Genomic DNA, 18,263 nt, shown 5'->3' on the forward strand with positions numbered 1-18,263 from the left:
CTGCAGCTCAGATTCAATCCCTGGCCCAGGAACTTCCATACACCACAGATGAAGCCATAAAATTGATTATTAATTCCATCACTGGAAAACTAAGTATGCTTGAAGCAACTTAGGTATGTGAATCTACTTTTTCAACTATAAGCTTTATATCTAAATACCGACCAAATACCAATGAAAATTGGGTGTTTAATTTGAGATGTGCTGAGTGTAAAATATATACTGGATTTCAAACAATCTGGATGAGAAAACAATGTAAAATGTCTCATTTTTATATTGATTAAATGTTGCTTGGGTTGTGGAATGGAAATCCTGTGAAACTGGACTGTGATGATCATTATACAACTATAGATGTGATAAATTCATTTGAGTAATAAAAAATAAAATAAAAATTTTTTAAATGTTGATATAATATTTCAGATATATTGGGTTAAACAAATTTCAGCTTTTATTTTTACTTTTTTTTGTCTTTTTGCTATTTCTTTAGGCCGCTCCCGCGGCATATGGAGGTTCCCAGGCTAGGGGTCGAATCGGAGCTGTAGCTGCCAGCCTACACCAGAGCCACAGCAACGCGGGATCCGAGCCACGTCTGCAACCTACACTACAGCTCACAGCAACGCCGGATCGTTAACCCACTGAGCAAGGGCAGGGACCGAACCCGCAACCTCATGGTTCCTAGTCGGATTCGTTTACCACTGCGCCACGACGGGAACTCCTACTCTTTTTTAATGGAACTATCAGAATTTTTTTTTTTTTTTTTTTTTGACCATGCCCATGGCATATGGGAAGTTCCCAAGCCAGGAACTGAGCCCACACCACAGCAGTGAAAACACCAGATCCTTAACCACACTGAGCCATCAGGGAACTCCCAGAAATTTTTATAATACATATGTAACTCACATTTCTATTCAGTAACATTGGTCTAGAAGTGACTTACAGCATTCTTAAGGCTTCCATGATTTGAGAATTCCTCAGTTTCAGAGCTTCAACACTGCCTTAAAAGACTGCTCCACAGTAAGTTGAAGTTTAACCTGTATTTGCCCATGCTTTAATTTTAGCTCCATTACTACAAAAAGATGACAATTACGAAGAAAAATGTGCTATGTAAAACCATTTCAAAATAAACACTAATTACAAGCTGGCAATCTTCTGAAAGTAAACCAAGACAGAACATGGGTAGAAAATTCATCTTTCTTTCTGTAATAAGGCAAAAAGGAGAAACAATCTATAAAATAATGCAAAATTGCTGAAAGGAGTAAACAGTCTTCCTTTGATGTGATCCAAAAGCACAAACATAAAGATAAATTAGTTTTAAATGCAAGTTTCTGCTATAGTATGCAATGAAGTTTCTATCTTTCAAGTGTTCATATATACCTTGTTGCAAGAGTAAGAATTCCCTTGTCATGTTAAACAGAAAAAGGAGTTCCTGCTGTGTGTGGCACAATAGGAATGGCAGCCTCTTGGGAGCACTGGGACACAGGTTACGGACCCATTGTTGCCACAGGTGAGGCTTAAGCCTTGACTATGGCTCAGGTCTGATCCCTGGCCCAGGAATTCTGCATGCCAAGGGGCAGTCAAAAAAAAAAGGGGTGGGGGCGCCAAAACCTCAGCCTTTTCACACTGCAGGTGAAAATATGAATTTGAAGAATTCTTTTTTTTTCTTTTGCTTTTTAGGGCCATGCTCGAAGCATATGTAGGTTCCCAGGCTAGGGGTCTAACTGGAACTGTAGCTGCCGGCCCACACCACAGCCACAGCAACACCAGATCCTTGACCCACTGAGAGAGGCCAGGGATAAAACCCACAATCTCATGGTTCCTAGTCAGATTCGTTTCTGCTTCGCCATGACAGGAACTCCTGAATTTGAAGAATTCTGATTGCATCTTTACTGAAATCAGTTGCTTTTTAAAGATCTACAATAAATTGACTCGTCAATTTCAACAGCGCAAACAAATCATCAAGTAGGGTAAATAGCACATAAGAAGTCAATGTCAACTACTAGTTAAGGGTCACTCTAGACCATGTACTCAACGCTATGGGGATCCTTGAAGAGAAAATTCTATGATGAATTAAGTAACAAGTTTGTCAAAGCATGACTGACATGAACCAATCTGATGTTTATTTTTTCATATTTCTCCCAATGTAAAATTTCAAGCAAATTGAACAGGAGATAGGTTTTAGAAGCAGGACAATTCCAAATGAAAATACATTTTTAACATCAAGGGAAGGAGGCAGGGACAGAAAAAAAAAAATACTGATTAAGATATTTCTGAGTGTTAGGTAGTAATCTCTGGGAATGTCTTTTATGGACAACCTAGAGAGGAACATTGTGCTATGTGGGAAGGAAGCTCAAGATGCTTAAGTAACTATCTTCTAATTTATTATGTTCCATGATTTAGGTATATAGATAGCAGACTATGACAGAGAGACTAGGCCTAGTTATTCAGACTAAAGCCCTACTCTGCAGATAAAAATAATGTATATGTTAAAACAACAGTTTTTGAAGTGTTTCAAAATTTTTTCAAGTACTCAGCTCAAAGAATCTCAATTATTACTGAGAAGATGTTACATTAACATAATAAAAGGAGTTCCCATCCTGGCTCAGCAGTGGCAAACCCAACTGGCATCCATGAGGAGGCAGGTTTGATCCCTGGCCTCACTCAGTGGATTAAGGATCTGGCATTGCCACAAGCTTTGGTGTAGGTGACAGACACGGCTCAGATCCCATGCTGCTGTGGCTGTGATGTAGGCTGGCGGCTGCAGCTCCAATTAGACCCCTAGCCTGGGAACTTCCATATGCTGCAGGTGTGACCCAAAACAAACAAACAAAAAACCCATACATGTTTAGAATCTTCTTGAATACTATGAACACCATTTTGATTTAAACCAATTCTGTTTGTGAAAAATGATTATGGCTATTGGGTTTGTTTTACTTTTTTTTAAGAGATGGTTTAGGGTCATGGCAAAATTGAGCAGAAAGTTTTTTTTCCATATATCCCATGTGTTTGTTTGTTTGTTTTGGTCTTTTTGCCTTTTTTGGGCCGCTCCTGCGGCATATGGAGGTTCCCAGGCTAGGGGTCGAATCGGAGCTATAGCTACCGGCCTATGCCAGAGCCACAGCAACATGGGATCCGAACCACATCTGTGACCCAAACCACAGCTCATGGCAATGCCGAATCCTTAACCCACTGAGTGAGGCCAGGGATCAAACCTGCAACTCATGGTTCCTAGTCGGATTCATTAACCACTGCACCATGATGGGAACTCCCCCCATGTGTTTGTTTTTAACATTATGACTAGATGACCTGCCTAGGAGAAAGAAAGAAAAGGATAATTATAAAGCAGAGGATGTTAGAAGGATTCCAGACAAGATGGTGAAATAGTAGGATTCAAGCTCACCTACTCTCACAAGAATACCAAAATCACACTAACTGCTGAACAGCCATCAACAAAATAGACTAGAAGCTACCAAAAAAGATATCCTACACCAGAAGACAAAGAAGCCACAACAAGACAGTAGGAGGGGCAATTCTGTGATGTAAGTAATCCCATACCCGCTGCGGCAGGGGGGGGGCAATCCACAGAGTGGAAAATCACGATATTGCAGGAGGATTCTAAACCCCACATCAGGTTTCCCAGCCCTGGGGGGTGGCACTGGGAAGTGGAACCCCCCCAGAGCATTTATGTAGAAGGCCAACAAGGATTGACCACAGGAGCTCCATGGGTCTGGGGGAAACAGAAGAGACTCCATAAGAATCTGGGCCAGTCCTACCTGCAGGTATTGGAGAGTCTCCTGGGAAAGCAGGGGTGGCTGTGGCTCACTGTAGGGGCAGAACACTGGAGGGAGAAGTCCTAGGAAATAATCATCTGTGCGAGCTCCCCTGGAGGTCACCATTTGGAAAAACCCGGCCCAACCCACCAGTGCAGAAAAACCACAGGCCCAATGAACGGGTGGGAACAGAGCCCCACTCCTCAGCAGACAGACTGCCTAAGGTCTTTCCAGGCACACAGCTGCCTCTAATCACACCCAAACACAAAGCTCCACCCACAAGAGGGACAAGACTCAGCTCCAGCCACCAGTGGGTAAACACCAGTTCCTCCCATCAGGAAGCCTGCCACAAGCCCCTGTATCAAATTCACCCACCAGGGGGCAGACACCAGAAGCAAGAAAGGCTACAAGACTACACAACTCTGCAGCGAGCAGAAAAGAGACGTCAAATGCAAAAAGCCAGGCAAAATGAAAAGGTAGAGAATCACACTCCAGATGAAGGAACAAGACAAAACCTCAGAAAAACAGCTAAGTGAACTGGAGATAAGCAACCTACATGAAAAAGACTTTAGAGTAATTAAGAGTAAGAATGATTCAAGATCTCAGGAAAACAAACTGGAGGCAAAGATAGAGAAATTACAAGAAACATTTAACAAAGAAATAGATTTAAAGACCTAGCAAGCAGAGATGAACAACACAACAACCACAATGAAAAATTAGAAGGAATAAATAGACTACAGGAGGCAGAAGAACAAATAAGCAAGATGGAAGGCAGACTGGTGGAAATCACTGACACAGAACAGAATAATGAAAAAAAGAATTAAAGGAGGACAGTCTAAGAGAATGCTGAGACAACATTACCTGCACCAACATTCACATTATATAGAACGCCAGAAGAACAGAGAAAGGGTTGGAGAAAATATTTCAAGAGACAAACAGCTGAAACCTTCCCTAACATGGGAAAGAAATCAGTCACTCAAGTCTAGGAAGCACAAATGACTACCATATAGAAGAAACCCAAGAAGAAACACCTGGAGACATATATTACTCAAAGTGACCAAAATGAAACACAAAGAGAAAATATTGAAAACAGATAGGGGAAAGCAACAAATAACATACAAAGGAACCTCAGTAAGGTTATCAGCTGATTTTTCAGCAGAAACTCTACAGGCCAGAAGGGAACGGCACAATATACTTAAAAGTGATGAAAAACCCTACAACCAAGAATACTCTACCCAGCAAGGCATTCATTCAGATTTGACGGAGAAATCAAAAACTTTAGACATGCAAAAGCTAAAAAAAATTCAGTACCACCAAACCAGCTTTACCACAAATACTAAAGGAACTTCTCTAGGTGGAAAAGAAAAGGCCACAACTAGAAATATGAAAATTACAAATAGGGGAGTTCCTGTCGTGGCGAAGTGGTTAACGAATCCGACTAGGAACCATGAGGTTGCGCGTTCGGTCCCTGCCCTTGCTCAGTGGGTTAAGGACCCGGCGTTGCCGTGAGCTGTGGTGTAGGTTGCAGACACGGCTCGGATCCCGCGTTGCTGTGGCTCTGGCGTAGGCCGGTGGCTACAGCTCCGATTCGACCCCTAGCCTGGGAACCTCCACATGCCGCGGGAGCAGCCCAAGAAATAGCAACAACAACAACAACAAAAGACCAAAAAAAAAGAAAATTACAAATAGGAAATGTTGCTGGTAAAGACAAAGACAGTAAAGGTAGGAAATCATCCATACACAAATATGATATCCAAGCCAGCAACTGTGAGAAGAGGAGGATACAAATGCAGAAGTCTATATATATATATAGACTCCTGTATCAAAACCTCATGGTAATCACAAACCAAAAATCTACGATAGATACACAAACAAGAAAAAGCAATCCAAACACAACACTAAATATAGTTCCCAAACCATAAGAGAATAAAAGAGGAAGAAAAAAAGACCAACAAAAACAAATCCAACAATTAACAAAATGACAATATCAACATACTTATCAATAATTACCTTAAATGTAAATGTATTAAATGCTCCAACCAAAGACAAAGACTGGCTGAATGGATACAAAAACAAGACCCACAGGTACATGCTGTCTACAGGAGACCAACTTTGGTTGTAGGGACACATACAGACTGAACATGAGAGAAAGAAAAAAGATATTCCATGCAAATGGAGATCAAAAGAAAGCTGGAGTAGCAATATTCGTATCAGACAAAATAGACTTTAAAATAAAGGCAAATACAAGAGACACAGAAGAACATCATTACATAATGATCAAAGGATCAATCCAAAAAGAAGATACAACAATTGTAAACATATACACACCCAATACAGGAGTACCTCAACATATAAGGCAACTGCTAACAGACATAAAAGGAGAAATTGACAATAACACAATTAAGAGTGGGGTACTTTAACATCCCACAGCAGATCATCCAGACAGAAATCCATAAGGAAACATAAGTCTTAAATGACACATTAAGACCAAATGATATTTGTAGAGCATTACATCTGAGAGCCGCAGAATACACATTCATCTCAAGCACACGTGGAACGGTCTCCAGGACTGATTACATTCTGGGCCACAAATTAAGCCACAGTAAATTTAAGAAAACTGAAGTCATATCAAGCATCTTTTCCAACCACAAAACAATAAGACTAGAAATCAACAAGAAAAAAAGAAACTGCAAAAAAACACCAACACGTGGAGACTAAACAATATGCTTCTAAGCAACCAATGGATCACTAAGAAGTCAAAGAGGAAAGCAAAAAAAAAAAATACCTAGAGACAAATGAAAATACAATGATCCAAAACCTATAGGATGCAGCAAAAGCAAAAGTTCTAAGAGGGAAGTGTATAGCAATATAAGCCTACTGAAGGAAACAAGAAAAATCTCAACCTAACTTTACACCTAAACCAACTAGAGAAAGAACAAACAAAACTCATAGTAGAAGTAAAGAAATCGTAAAGATCAGAGCAGAAATAAATAAAACAGATAAACAATAGAAAAGATCAATGAAACTAAAAGCTGGGTCTTTGAAAAAATTAACAAAATTAATAAACTCTTAGCCAGACTCATTAAGAAAAAGAGACCACTCAAATCAATAGAATTAGCAATGAAAGAGTTACAATGGACATCAGAGAAATACAAAGGAGCAAGAAAGAATATCACACACAACTATGCTCCCATAAAATTGACAAGGAAAAATGGACAAATTTTTAGAAAGGTACAATCTTCCAACACTGAACCAGGAAGAAAGAGAAAAAATGAACAGACCTATCACAAGTACTGAAACTGAAAATGTGATTAGGAGTTCCCATTGTGGTTCAGCAGTAACGAACCTGAGTAGGATCCATGAGGACCCAGGTTCAAACCCTGGCCTTGTTCAGTGGGTTTAAGATCTGACATCGCTGTGTCATAGGCCAGCAGCTGTAGCTCCAATTCAACTCTAGCCTGGAAACTTCCCTATGTGGCTGGTGTGGCCCTAAAAAAGACAAAAAAAAAAGATAATATGTGAAAAAGAATGTGTGTGTATACATATGTATGTATAACTGGGTTACTCTGCTTTACAGCAGAAATTGACAAACACTGTAAATCAATTATAGATTTAAAAGTAAAACAAAATACAGGCAATGCTTATTAGAAGATTAAAAAAAAAAAATTCCAAAAATTAAAGGTACTGGACCAGAAGACGGCTTCACAGGTGAATTCTATCAAACATTTAGAGAAGTTAATACCTATCCTTCTGAAACTATTCCCCAAAAAATGCAAAGGAACACTCCCAAACTTGTTCTGTAAGGCCACCATCACCCTGATACCGAAACCAGGAAAAGATAACACCAAAAAAAGAATATTAGAGGCCAATATCACTGATGATTATAGACGCAAAAATCCTCAACAAAATACTAGCAAATCGAATTCAACAACACATTGAGGATCATACACCATGACCAAGTAGGGTTTATACCAGGGATGTGAGGATTTTGCAATATCTGCAAATCAATCAGTGAGATACATCACATTAACAAATTGCAGAATAAAAACCACATAATCATATCAATAGAGGCAGAAAAAGCTTCTGACAAAATACAACACCCATTTCTGATAAAAATTGTCCAGAAAGTGGCCATAGAGGGATCCTATCTCAACATAACAAAGGCCATATATAACAAACCCATAGCTAACACCATTCTCAATGGTGAAAAGATGAAAGAATTTCTGCCAAGATCATGAACAAAACAAGGATGTCCTCTTCAACACTATCATTCAACATAGTTTTGGAAGTCCTAGCCATGGCATCAAAGAAGCAAAAGAAATAAAAGGAATCAAAATTGGAAAAGTAGTAAAACTGCTGTTCATTGCAGATGACATGATATGCTACATAGAAAATCCTAAAGATGCTGTCAGGAAACTACCAGACCTCATCAATGAATTCAATAAAATTGCAAAATAAGAAATTAATAAACAAATCTTTCACATTTCTTTTTTGTTGTTGTTGTTGTTGTTGCTATTTCTTGGGCCGCTCCCACGGCATATGGAGGTTCCCAGGCTAGGGGTTGAATCGGAGCTGTAGCCACCGGCCTACGCCAGAGCCACAGCAACTCGGGATCCGAGCCGCGTCTGCAACCTACACCACAGCTCACGGCAATGCCGGATCGTTAACCCACTGAGCAAGGGCAGGGACTGAACCCGCAACCTCATGGTTCCTAGTCAGATTCGTTAACCACTGCGCCACGACGGGAACTCCTTTTTTGTTGTTGTTGTTGTTGTTGTTCACATTTCTATACACTAACAATCAAAGATGAGAAAGACAAATTACATTAATCCCATTTACCATCACAATAAAAAGAATAAAATATTCATGAGTTCCCAGTGTGGCTCAGCAGAAACAAATCTAGCATCCATGAGGACACACGTTCAATCCTTGGCCTCGCTCAGTGGGTTAAGGGATCTGGCATTGCCATGAGCTATTGTGTAGGTTGCAGACATAGCTAGGACCTAGTGTTGTTGTGGCTGTGGTGTAGGCCAGAAGCTACAGCTCCAATTCGACCCCTAGCCTGGGAACCTCTATATGCCTTGGGTGTGGCCCTAAAATGACAAAAAAAAAAAGAAGAAGAAGAAAAGAAAAGAAAATATCCAGGATAAACCTACCTAAAGAGACAAAAAGAGACCAGTTCTCTGAAAACTGTAAACACTGATGATAGAAATCAAAAGTGACACAAACAGAAAGATATACCATGTTCTTGGACTGGAAAAATCAGTATCATCCAAATAACTATACTACTCAAAGCAATCTATAGATTCAATGCAATTCTTAACAAATAACCAACGGCATTTTTCACAGAACTACAACGAACATATTTTAAAATTGTATGAACAACAAAAAAGACCCCAAATAGCCAAAACAATCCTAAGAAAGAAAAATAAAGCTGGAGGAATCAGGGTCCTTGACTTCAGACTATATTACGAATTTACAGTCATCAAAACAGTACAGTGCTTAAAAAAAAAGAATGGTGTTGGCACAAAAACAGAAGTACAGATCAGTGGAACAGGATAGAAAGTCCAGAAATAAACCTACACACCTATGGTCAACTAATCAATGACAAAGGAGTCAAGAATATACAGTGGAGAAGAGTCTCCTCAGTAAGTGGTGCTGCAAAAGCTGAACAGCTACATGTAAAAGAATGAAATTAGAATACTCTCTAACACCATACACAAAAATAAACTCAAAATGGATTAAAGACCTAAATTTAAGACCAGATACTATAAAGCTCTTAGAAGAAAACATAGGCAGAACACTCTCTGGCATAAACTGCAGCAGTATCTTTTTGGATCCATCTCCTAATGTGAAAATAAAAATAAGCAAATGGGACCTAATTAAACTTAAAAGTTTTTGCACAGCAAAGGAAATCATAAACAAAATGAAAAGACAACCTGCAGAATGGGAAAAAAATCTTTGCAAATGAAGTGGCTGACAAGGGATTAATCTCCAGAATATATAAACAGCTCATGCAGCTTATTATGAAAAAAACAAACAATCGGAGTTCCCACTGTGGTGCAGCAGAAACAAATCCAACTAGGAACTATGAGATTTCAGGTTCAATCCCTGGCCTCACTCAATGGGTTAAGAATCTGGCATTGCCATGAGTTGTAGGGTAGGTCACAATCAGGCTTAGATCTCGCATTGCTTCTGCATAGGCTGGCAGCTATAGGTCCAATTAGACACCTAGCCTGGGAACCTCCATATGCCTCAAGTGCAGCCCTGAGGACCAAAAAAAAAAAAAAAAACTCAATCAAAAAATGGGCAGAAGATCTAAACAGACATGTCTCCCAAGAAGACATACAGATGGCCAAAAAAACACATGAAAAGTTGCTCAACATCAGTAATTATTAGAGAAATGCATATCACAATTACAATAAGGTATCATCTTTCAACAGTCAGAATGGCCATCATCAAAAAGTCTACAAACAATAAATGTTGAAGAGGGTGTAGAGAAATTTATACTGTTAGTAGGAATGTATACTGTGTGCAACCACTATTTTTTTTTTGTCTTTTGTTGCTGTTGTTGCTATTTCTTGGGCCGCACCCGAGGCATATGGAGGTTCCCAGGCTAGGGGTCGAATCGGAGCTGTAGCTGCCAGCCTACGCCAGAGCCACAGCAACACGGGATCCGAGCCGCGTCTGCAACCTACACCACAGCTCACGGCAATGCCGGATCGCTAACCCACTGAGTAAGGGCAGGGACCGAACGCGCAACCTCATGGTTCCTAGTCGGATTCGTTAACCACTGCGCCACAACGGGAACTCCTGCAACCACTATTGATGGCAGTATGGAAGTTCCTTAAAAAACTAAAAACAGAACTACCATATGATCCAGCAATCCCATTCCTGGGCATATTATCTGGAGAAAGCCATAATTCAAAAAGATACACGAACCCCAATGTTCATTGCAGCACTATTTACAATGGCCAAAATATGGAAACGACTTAAATGTATATCGACAGAGGAAATAGATAACGATGCGGTGCATATATACAGTGGAATATTACTCAGCCATAAAAAAGGAATGAAATAATATCATTTGCCACAACACGAATGGACTTAGTATCATATTAACTGAATTAAGTCAGAGAAATGACAAACATGGTAGCACTTATATGTGGAAACTTAGAAGAAGAAAAAAAAAAAGACTACAAATTAACTTTTTGCAGAGCCGAAAGAGACTCACAGACTCTAAAAACACACTTATGGTTGGTTATCAAAGAGGATGTGCTGGGGGAAAAGTGGATTAGGGGTTTGGGATTGGCATATGCATACTGTGGTATGTGGAATGATTCGAACTGATGTATGGCACAGGCAACTCTATCCAATATTCTGTGATAATCATCTATGACCATACCACCTTTAACATGTCCAATCTCATACGATGTTCTATGATAATGTGGGAAAAGAATCTGAAAAAGAAATGTGTGCATATGTATAACTGAATCACTGTTGCACAGCAGAAATTATCACGACCTTGTAAAATCAACTATATTTTAATAAAATGAAATTGTTTTCACTTTGAAAAAGATTTTTTTAAACAAAAAAAAATAAAGAAGAGGAAGTTAATCTCTTTGCCTTTGTCAAATATGGAGCGCTATTCTGGATCACTGATTTCTACCACAACTAGGTTCTCAAAAGAGCAGGTGGCTAGAGTTAGTAATATTGAACTTCTGTTACTTAACAGTTTGAGAGGCGTGCAAAGAAAAGTAGGTACCAGAGGCTAGGGATATTAGTCCTCATTATGCCGTTCTGGCTTAGACAATCAGACTCTTGTTGATTTTATGTTAAGGGTGAATTTACTTTATGGCTCCACAAATGAGCTTAGATGAAGAATTGAGGAGTACTTACACAACGCCAGGTTCACGGAAAGCATAAGCATGAAAAACACAAGCTACAATAAGCATATGAAAAGAAACTCAACTACTAATCAGAAATGCAAATTAAAAGAATGAGAAGCCTTTTCACACCTGTCAGATTGGTTTTAAAAGGCTCACAGTGCCAAGCAGTGAAAAGAAATTGAGAAACAGACTCCTAAAAGTAGCTGATGGGATGCAAATTAAAGTTCTCACAAAGTTTTTTTTTAAGTTGTAAAAGGATACATGAAACATGGTAACATTTATTTAAAATCTAAAAATGCAACAAGGCAACATGTATTATTACAGATGCAGACATGTATAGCTAAAAGTACAGATATCAATGAAAATGAAATATATTAGTTTCAGGTGACTATGCCAAACTTTACCTGAGCTCTGTGCTCCTGGTAAGCAGTGATGGTAGATAAATCTACCCCTATCATTCTGGGTTCAGAGTAACAAAAGGATCCTGCCTGTGCTTGCTGGGTGATTAAGACCCATCTATCCCAAGCTTCCTCAAGACTCCTCAGTTTACCAGCCCCAGGTCAACGTTTTGTTTTGTTTTGTTTTGTTTTAAGATGTTCCTCATTTTAATGTTTTCTTAATTGCAGAAGCCTGCGCAAATCAGTCCCTTAATTGGCCAGTATGCTTTGTCTTTGACACAGGAGTAGTTACTTCTGGGAAGGAAAGGGAATGGGATGTCCAAGATACATGTTTAGCTGTAATGGTAACATAAAAACCTGAAATATGGCCAAAAGTTGACCTTTCTTTTTTTTTTTTTTTGTCTTTTGTCCTTTTAGGGCCACACCCATGGCATACGGAGGTTCCCAGGCTAGGGGTCTAATTGGAGCTACGCCAGAGCCACAGCAACGCCAGATCTGAGCCACATCTGCAACCTACACCACAGCTCACGGCAACGCCGGATCCTTAACCCAATGAGCAAGGCCGGGGATCGAACCCGCAACCTCATTGTTCCTAGTTGGATTGTTGACCACTGAACCACAACGAGAACTCCACTTTTCTTTTTTTTTTGTACAAAGGTACCCGTTATTCTTTGCACCTTCCTGCTCAAAATGTTTCAAAATTAATTTTTAAATTATTTGAAAACCTGATGTAGAGTCAGAAGAGGTCACAAGTCAATTGATCCTTTACAGACTTTTCTGTTGCATTAAATAGGCACAGGAAGACATATCCAACCTATTCCACTAGATGGTTTTAAGCGTTTTTGCTAATCATCAAGTGGTAGAATATATTCATAATTCAGTCTAAGCCAATAGGTCAGCTTGTTAGAGCTGAGTTCTGATTAGGGTAAGGTTAAGGGTTAGATTACCTTGTAGACCTTTACTGTTTCAGGGTCAAGACTACACTCAGACTTCCCAGACAGCCACGTAACTGTACTGCACATGCATATACACTGGTTACAAGAGGAGCTAGTCCAGTCTCCGTGATATCTCAATCCATACCCAACAGGAAGGACTCCTGAGCAGATAAGCCCAGGAACTCAAAAGTGGGCTGGTAAATAATCTTTCAATGAGGAAGCTGGAACACCCAGTACACACAAACACCAAAGTTTTGTTCGGAGTGTGTAGATGGGGGAGAGGAGGCTTGCTTTAGCGGCAGCTGGGGTGGGGGGAGGGGCGACCACACACACACACACACACACACACACACACACGAGACATTAAAATGAGACTTTGAAAGTGGCTCAGGTCCCTACTTTGGCCTAGCCTAGGAACTTCCACATGCCACAGGCAGGGCAAAAAAAAGGGGCTCAGGGTGATTGTTTGAGTTGGTGTGAAACTGCCTTATTCCCAAGTGCTTCTAGAAGACTTGGTGAGTACCAGAAAGTGATTTCCTTCATGTAAAACAAACCCATCAGCGCTTAAAATTTAATTAAAAAAAAACTTGGCGAGTTTCCATTGTGGCTTGGCCTGTTAAGAATCCAACATAGTCTCCCTGAGGATACAGGTTCCATCCTTGGCCTCGATCAATGGGTTAAGGATCCTGTGTTGCCCGCAAGCTACAGGGTAAGATGCCGATGCAGCTCGGATCCCCTGTGGCTGTGGCGTAGGCCAGCAGCTGAAGCTCAGATACAACCCCTAGCCCAGGAACTTCCATATGCCACAGGTGTGGTTGGAAAAAGGAGGAAAAACAACAACTTAGAAATTTAGAACCAAGCATCTAACAGATCTAAACAGTTTCAAATACAGAGGTGAAGTGCTAAAATCTGGGATAATCCACGGGAACTCTTTACAATATTTCCCACCAGCTGGACTGAAGGGAGATGCTCTGTGTCCAGAAAGTTACAAGAGTAACTTTTTAAAATGATCAGTCTATATTCGGAACTCTCTTTCCTTGCAAACATACAAACAAGAATAACCTGTAAGATCTTCTTGGCCTCCCTAAGGAGGTCAAGTTTGAAATGAATTTGGAATCCAGCCACTTTGATTTTTTTTTAATCATATGGCCACACCTGCAGCATATGAAAGTTCCCAGTTAAGGGACTGAATCCAAGCCACAGACGCAACCTATACCACAGCTGCCAGATCTTTAACCCACTGTGCCGGGTGGGGTATCAAACCCACACCTCCTCAGCCACCCAAGCCGCTGAAGTTGGATTCTTAACCCACTGTACCATGGAAGGAACACTTTTAATTTTTATTTCTCCTCTTTCCAAACCATAAATTATAAAAAAAAAAGACTTTTTTATTTTAATGTGTAGAAATAAGGAAATTAGGCTTTAAACTTGAACTTTAAAGTAAAAAGACTCTGTCCTATTTTCAAACAGAAAATAAAATTATATCAAATTAGAAGGCATGCTCCAACCTGATTCATGAGCGTTCATGAGCGTGGCTGGTTTTAAATATATGAGAACCCCAAATCCTTAGATTAAGTCTTTCAATGTAAGGCAATAATATAAAGTAGTATAATCTTAAGTTTTAAAAGTCTTAAAGTGCTGATCCTCTATGTAGCTTACAGAATTAAATTAAGGAAAAATCAAAAATTGAAAACTACATTCCGGCTACGTATCCTCAAGTCATCAAGAAACCACTGAAGACTAGAAAAACTAATTTCTTTTTCTTCCACTAATGAGCCAATCTGCATAGCCATGAAAGGTGCAATTTCTTAAGAAAACCAAAACTGTTTTCCAGTGATAACATTTTTAATGCAGATACACTGGTACCAACTGCTTTCAGGCAGATAGATGCGGTAACAGTGTAAAATTTCTAGCAATGTGGTAAGCCTTTGCCTGCAAATCATTGACCAAAAATGGTAACAACGTGTGCAGACTAAAGAAAATAACAAAATGTTCTACTTGTTCATCCAGTTAAGAATAGTTTTACAGCAAATTAGAGTGAGTTTGGAAGGGGAAATACGTACATTAAGCAGTCTCCAACGCCTAGAATATACGGAACATCTGTTCACTTTTTAGTGACTCGGATGATTTAATGGACTTTAAAAAGCTTTTTCATTCACTCTTATTAGCATCACCAGCATCATGCCCACACTTTGCACGCTAAGGTTTGGCAGAGCAAAACTGTTCACGGTTTAAAGAAAATTTCTGACCGTACGTGGAGAAACTGGACAGTCAGGGGTTAAAAGAGCCACTGCCTAGCTTGACAAGTACAACGAGAGTGCTGCTGGAAGCTGACTGCCAGACGCGACAAACAAAGCGACCGCGAGGCCGCCCCCCCCACACACACACCCCGATCCTCATCTTGCCTGGGTCAGGATCGTAGATGATCATTCCGCCCCCCAGGGTTGCTCAACCCAGCATTTCCTTAACGAGGTGCAAAAACCTCACCGGTCGAAACTCGTAAGAGTCATGACCGCCTCCGCGCCCAGCTTCGACGAAACCGGCGCTAATCAGGCCCGCGCCGGACTCCGACGCCCCCACCCCGGGAGGTCAGGCCCCGGGTCGAAGTCGCTGTGGGGCGGCGGGGGGGTGGCGCGCGCTCGACCCCGGCCAGTCTACCAAGGCCCGGGCGGAAGGCACCGCCGAGGCGACCCTCGCGGCGGCACCGAGCGACGCATTTGCCTGGGGGCCGCCCCGGGGCGCGGGGGCCCAGCAAGTCCCCTGGCGGTGGGAGCCCGAGACCCTGCCCCCGGGAGGCTGCAGCCCAGCCCGGATCCTTCCCCCTCCGTCCCGACCCCCGCGGCGCCACAGCCGCGTCAGCCTATGTCTCGGGCTCCCTCCTGCTTACCATGTTCGCCTCGGCGGTCGCAGAAGCGCGGGAGACCGAGCCGGCCGGAGCCGAGTCTACCGAGTGTTCCCCTCACAGCAGCTGGTCCGAGGTATCGAGCCGCGAGGCGACGCGGGGCGTGAGCCTACCAGGGGGCGGGAGCGCGGGCGCGCCTCGGGCCCTAACGCGGCTGCGCACGTCACACGCTGCCCACCGTTGCTACGCAACCGGCCGGCCTAGCAACGCTCTGCCCAGGCGGCCCTTCAGACGCCTGGCGGGCGGGATCTTCTTCACCTTCTGGAGACTGAAGGACTAGGTACCCCTCATCATCTCGTGTCCGTGGGGGCGGAGGTGAGGCCCTCCTTCAACTGCAAGGGAAGAGGAGGCGGAGCTTGGACTGGCGCCTGCGGGCGAGGGTCCGGGGCGGAGCCATGTGGCACCCCGCCCACTGCACCGCCGTTGCCCTTACATGGAAGTAGCCACCTGGCCCAACAGGTGTGCGCCGCCGCTAGGGGCGGGCCTGGGAGGGCGCGGGACGGCGTGGCGTGGGGGGGAGAGGGTTGGGGGTAAAGGGTGGGCGGGGCCCGCGACGGAGAAGACCAGAGGGAGGACCCTCGGGATCCCTATCGCGGGCGGTCTTGAAGGGCACGCGTCCCGCATTTTTTACCTACTTTGGTGCGATTCCCGCTATCCTCCCCTGATTGGCCCAGCTCGGAACGTCGGGTCCTTGGGAGAGGGAAAAAATCTGCACATTTTTCCTCCTTCCCGAGGCGACTGTGGCCGTTCAAAGTGCTCTGTGAGTCACTGCTAATTTCAGGTCTGGAAAAAAACAAGGAGTGATTTATTTATCTTTGGGTACAGCCCGGGGAAGGAGGCCCTGCAGATCGCAGGGGTGTGGCTGGGAAACGGCGGAGTTGCCTTGGGATGGTGGCGCCAGCCCCGCTGCTACGTTTGGGTTTGTTTTTTTTTTTTTTAATTTGGGATTGCGTTTTTTTAATGGGCGGTTGCATCAGAAACACAATTTTCGGAGAGCCAAAAGGAATCCCAGTGTTTTTTTCGGAGAAGGTTTTTGTGGGGAATAAAGGAAACAAAGAATTTACAGTCAGGATGATTACTTTTAAGTTTTACTTAATTTAGGCTACCGAAAACATCACGGGCTCTACTAAAACTATTTTAATTCTCCCAATGTGAGGCTTTTGGACAAGATGGTCAACATGTTTTTTGTTTTTTTCTGAGCGCTATATAAAATCTAGATTGCCTGTGACTATTATTTTGGCCACTCAACGTAGAAGCTGATTTCTCATTACGCTTCTGTTTTTTGTTTTTTCTTTTTTTTAAGAGAGTAGGTTATGGTGATTCTAAACCTTCACCACCTGCTTCAAGATATTCGGCAGGCTAGAGCAGTGGTTTTCAACTTGAAAGAGAACTTAAAGTCAGATAGATTTGGCTGCCCCACCCCCCAGAGTTTCTGACCGAATTTCTGAGATGAGACTACATTTCTAACAATTCCCAGGTGATGCTAATGTCACACTTTGAAAAGAAAGAACCCATCTGTATGCTGCTACAGCTGGAGAAGCCCTTTGTTTCTCTGTCTGCCTAGGACTCTATGCCACCCTCCATGTCTAAGTCCTTGAAGCCCTCCTTTCTAGTCCAAGACTGAATGGTGCTTATTTAAGGACACAATTCGGACCTGTTGCAGCCTCTCTTCTGCATTTCTTCCTCCACCCTGCCACCAGAGTTATGTCCAAACATAAGAATCTGGAGTTCCTTAGTGGCTCGCAGATCAAGGATTCAGCATTGTCACTTTTGTGTCATGGGTTCTATCCCTGGCCCAGGAACTTCTGCATGCTGTAGGCATGGCCAAAACATAAGAATCTGATCCTGTTGCTTTGCTGCTTAAAATTTTCTCTGGCTTCCTCCAGAATTCTCAGCAGGTCAGTCTGGCTCTTCTGCCTCTGTCCTCTGCCTACCTTCTCTGTCCTGTCTCTCACGTCTTTCAAAGTTCCCAGTTACCTTCCAGAACCCTTTCTGTTCTAACTGCCATGATCATGGGCCTGCTGTTCTCTGAGCCTGCAGTGTTCCTATCACCCCAACAGTCTGGAGACCTCTGACCCCTTCCCAAGGCTCAACAGTGGGTCCTTCCATAGTCCCACAGTTCATCAAATCTCAGTAAGCATTCAGACCACCTGAGGATCTTGTTAAAATGTAAATTTAAGGGTTTAGAAGTGGGGTCTCCAATGCACCAGGTGCTTCAGATGCTGCTGGTCCTCAGATCACACTTGCATGGTGAGGTCTTATGTTTTGCCCTACAATTAGTTCAGCTGTAATCTATTTATTCATTTGCTGCTACCACCACCACCGGTGTAGACTGAGAATTCCTTGGTCAAAGTGTATTTAGGATGCATCTTATA

The 18,263-nt window shown here is 42.3% G+C and overlaps 1 protein-coding gene across 1 annotated transcript in view; it reads right to left on the bottom strand.

The window, feature by feature from the left end:
* DSTN (destrin, actin depolymerizing factor) overlaps positions 1–16,220 on the bottom strand; it is a 49,222-nt gene extending 33,002 nt beyond the window's left edge. The window contains exon 1 of the mRNA XM_047771637.1: positions 15,874–16,220. Within this exon, the coding sequence (XP_047627593.1) occupies positions 15,874–15,876 (3 nt within the window). The 5' untranslated portion in view covers positions 15,877–16,220. The remainder of the gene's footprint in view (positions 1–15,873) is intronic.
* Positions 16,221–18,263: the final 2,043 nt, after the last annotated feature.

The sequence above is a fragment of the Phacochoerus africanus genome, chromosome 3, assembly GCF_016906955.1.
Source record: "Phacochoerus africanus isolate WHEZ1 chromosome 3, ROS_Pafr_v1, whole genome shotgun sequence".
Taxonomy (NCBI): Eukaryota; Metazoa; Chordata; class Mammalia; order Artiodactyla; family Suidae; genus Phacochoerus; species Phacochoerus africanus.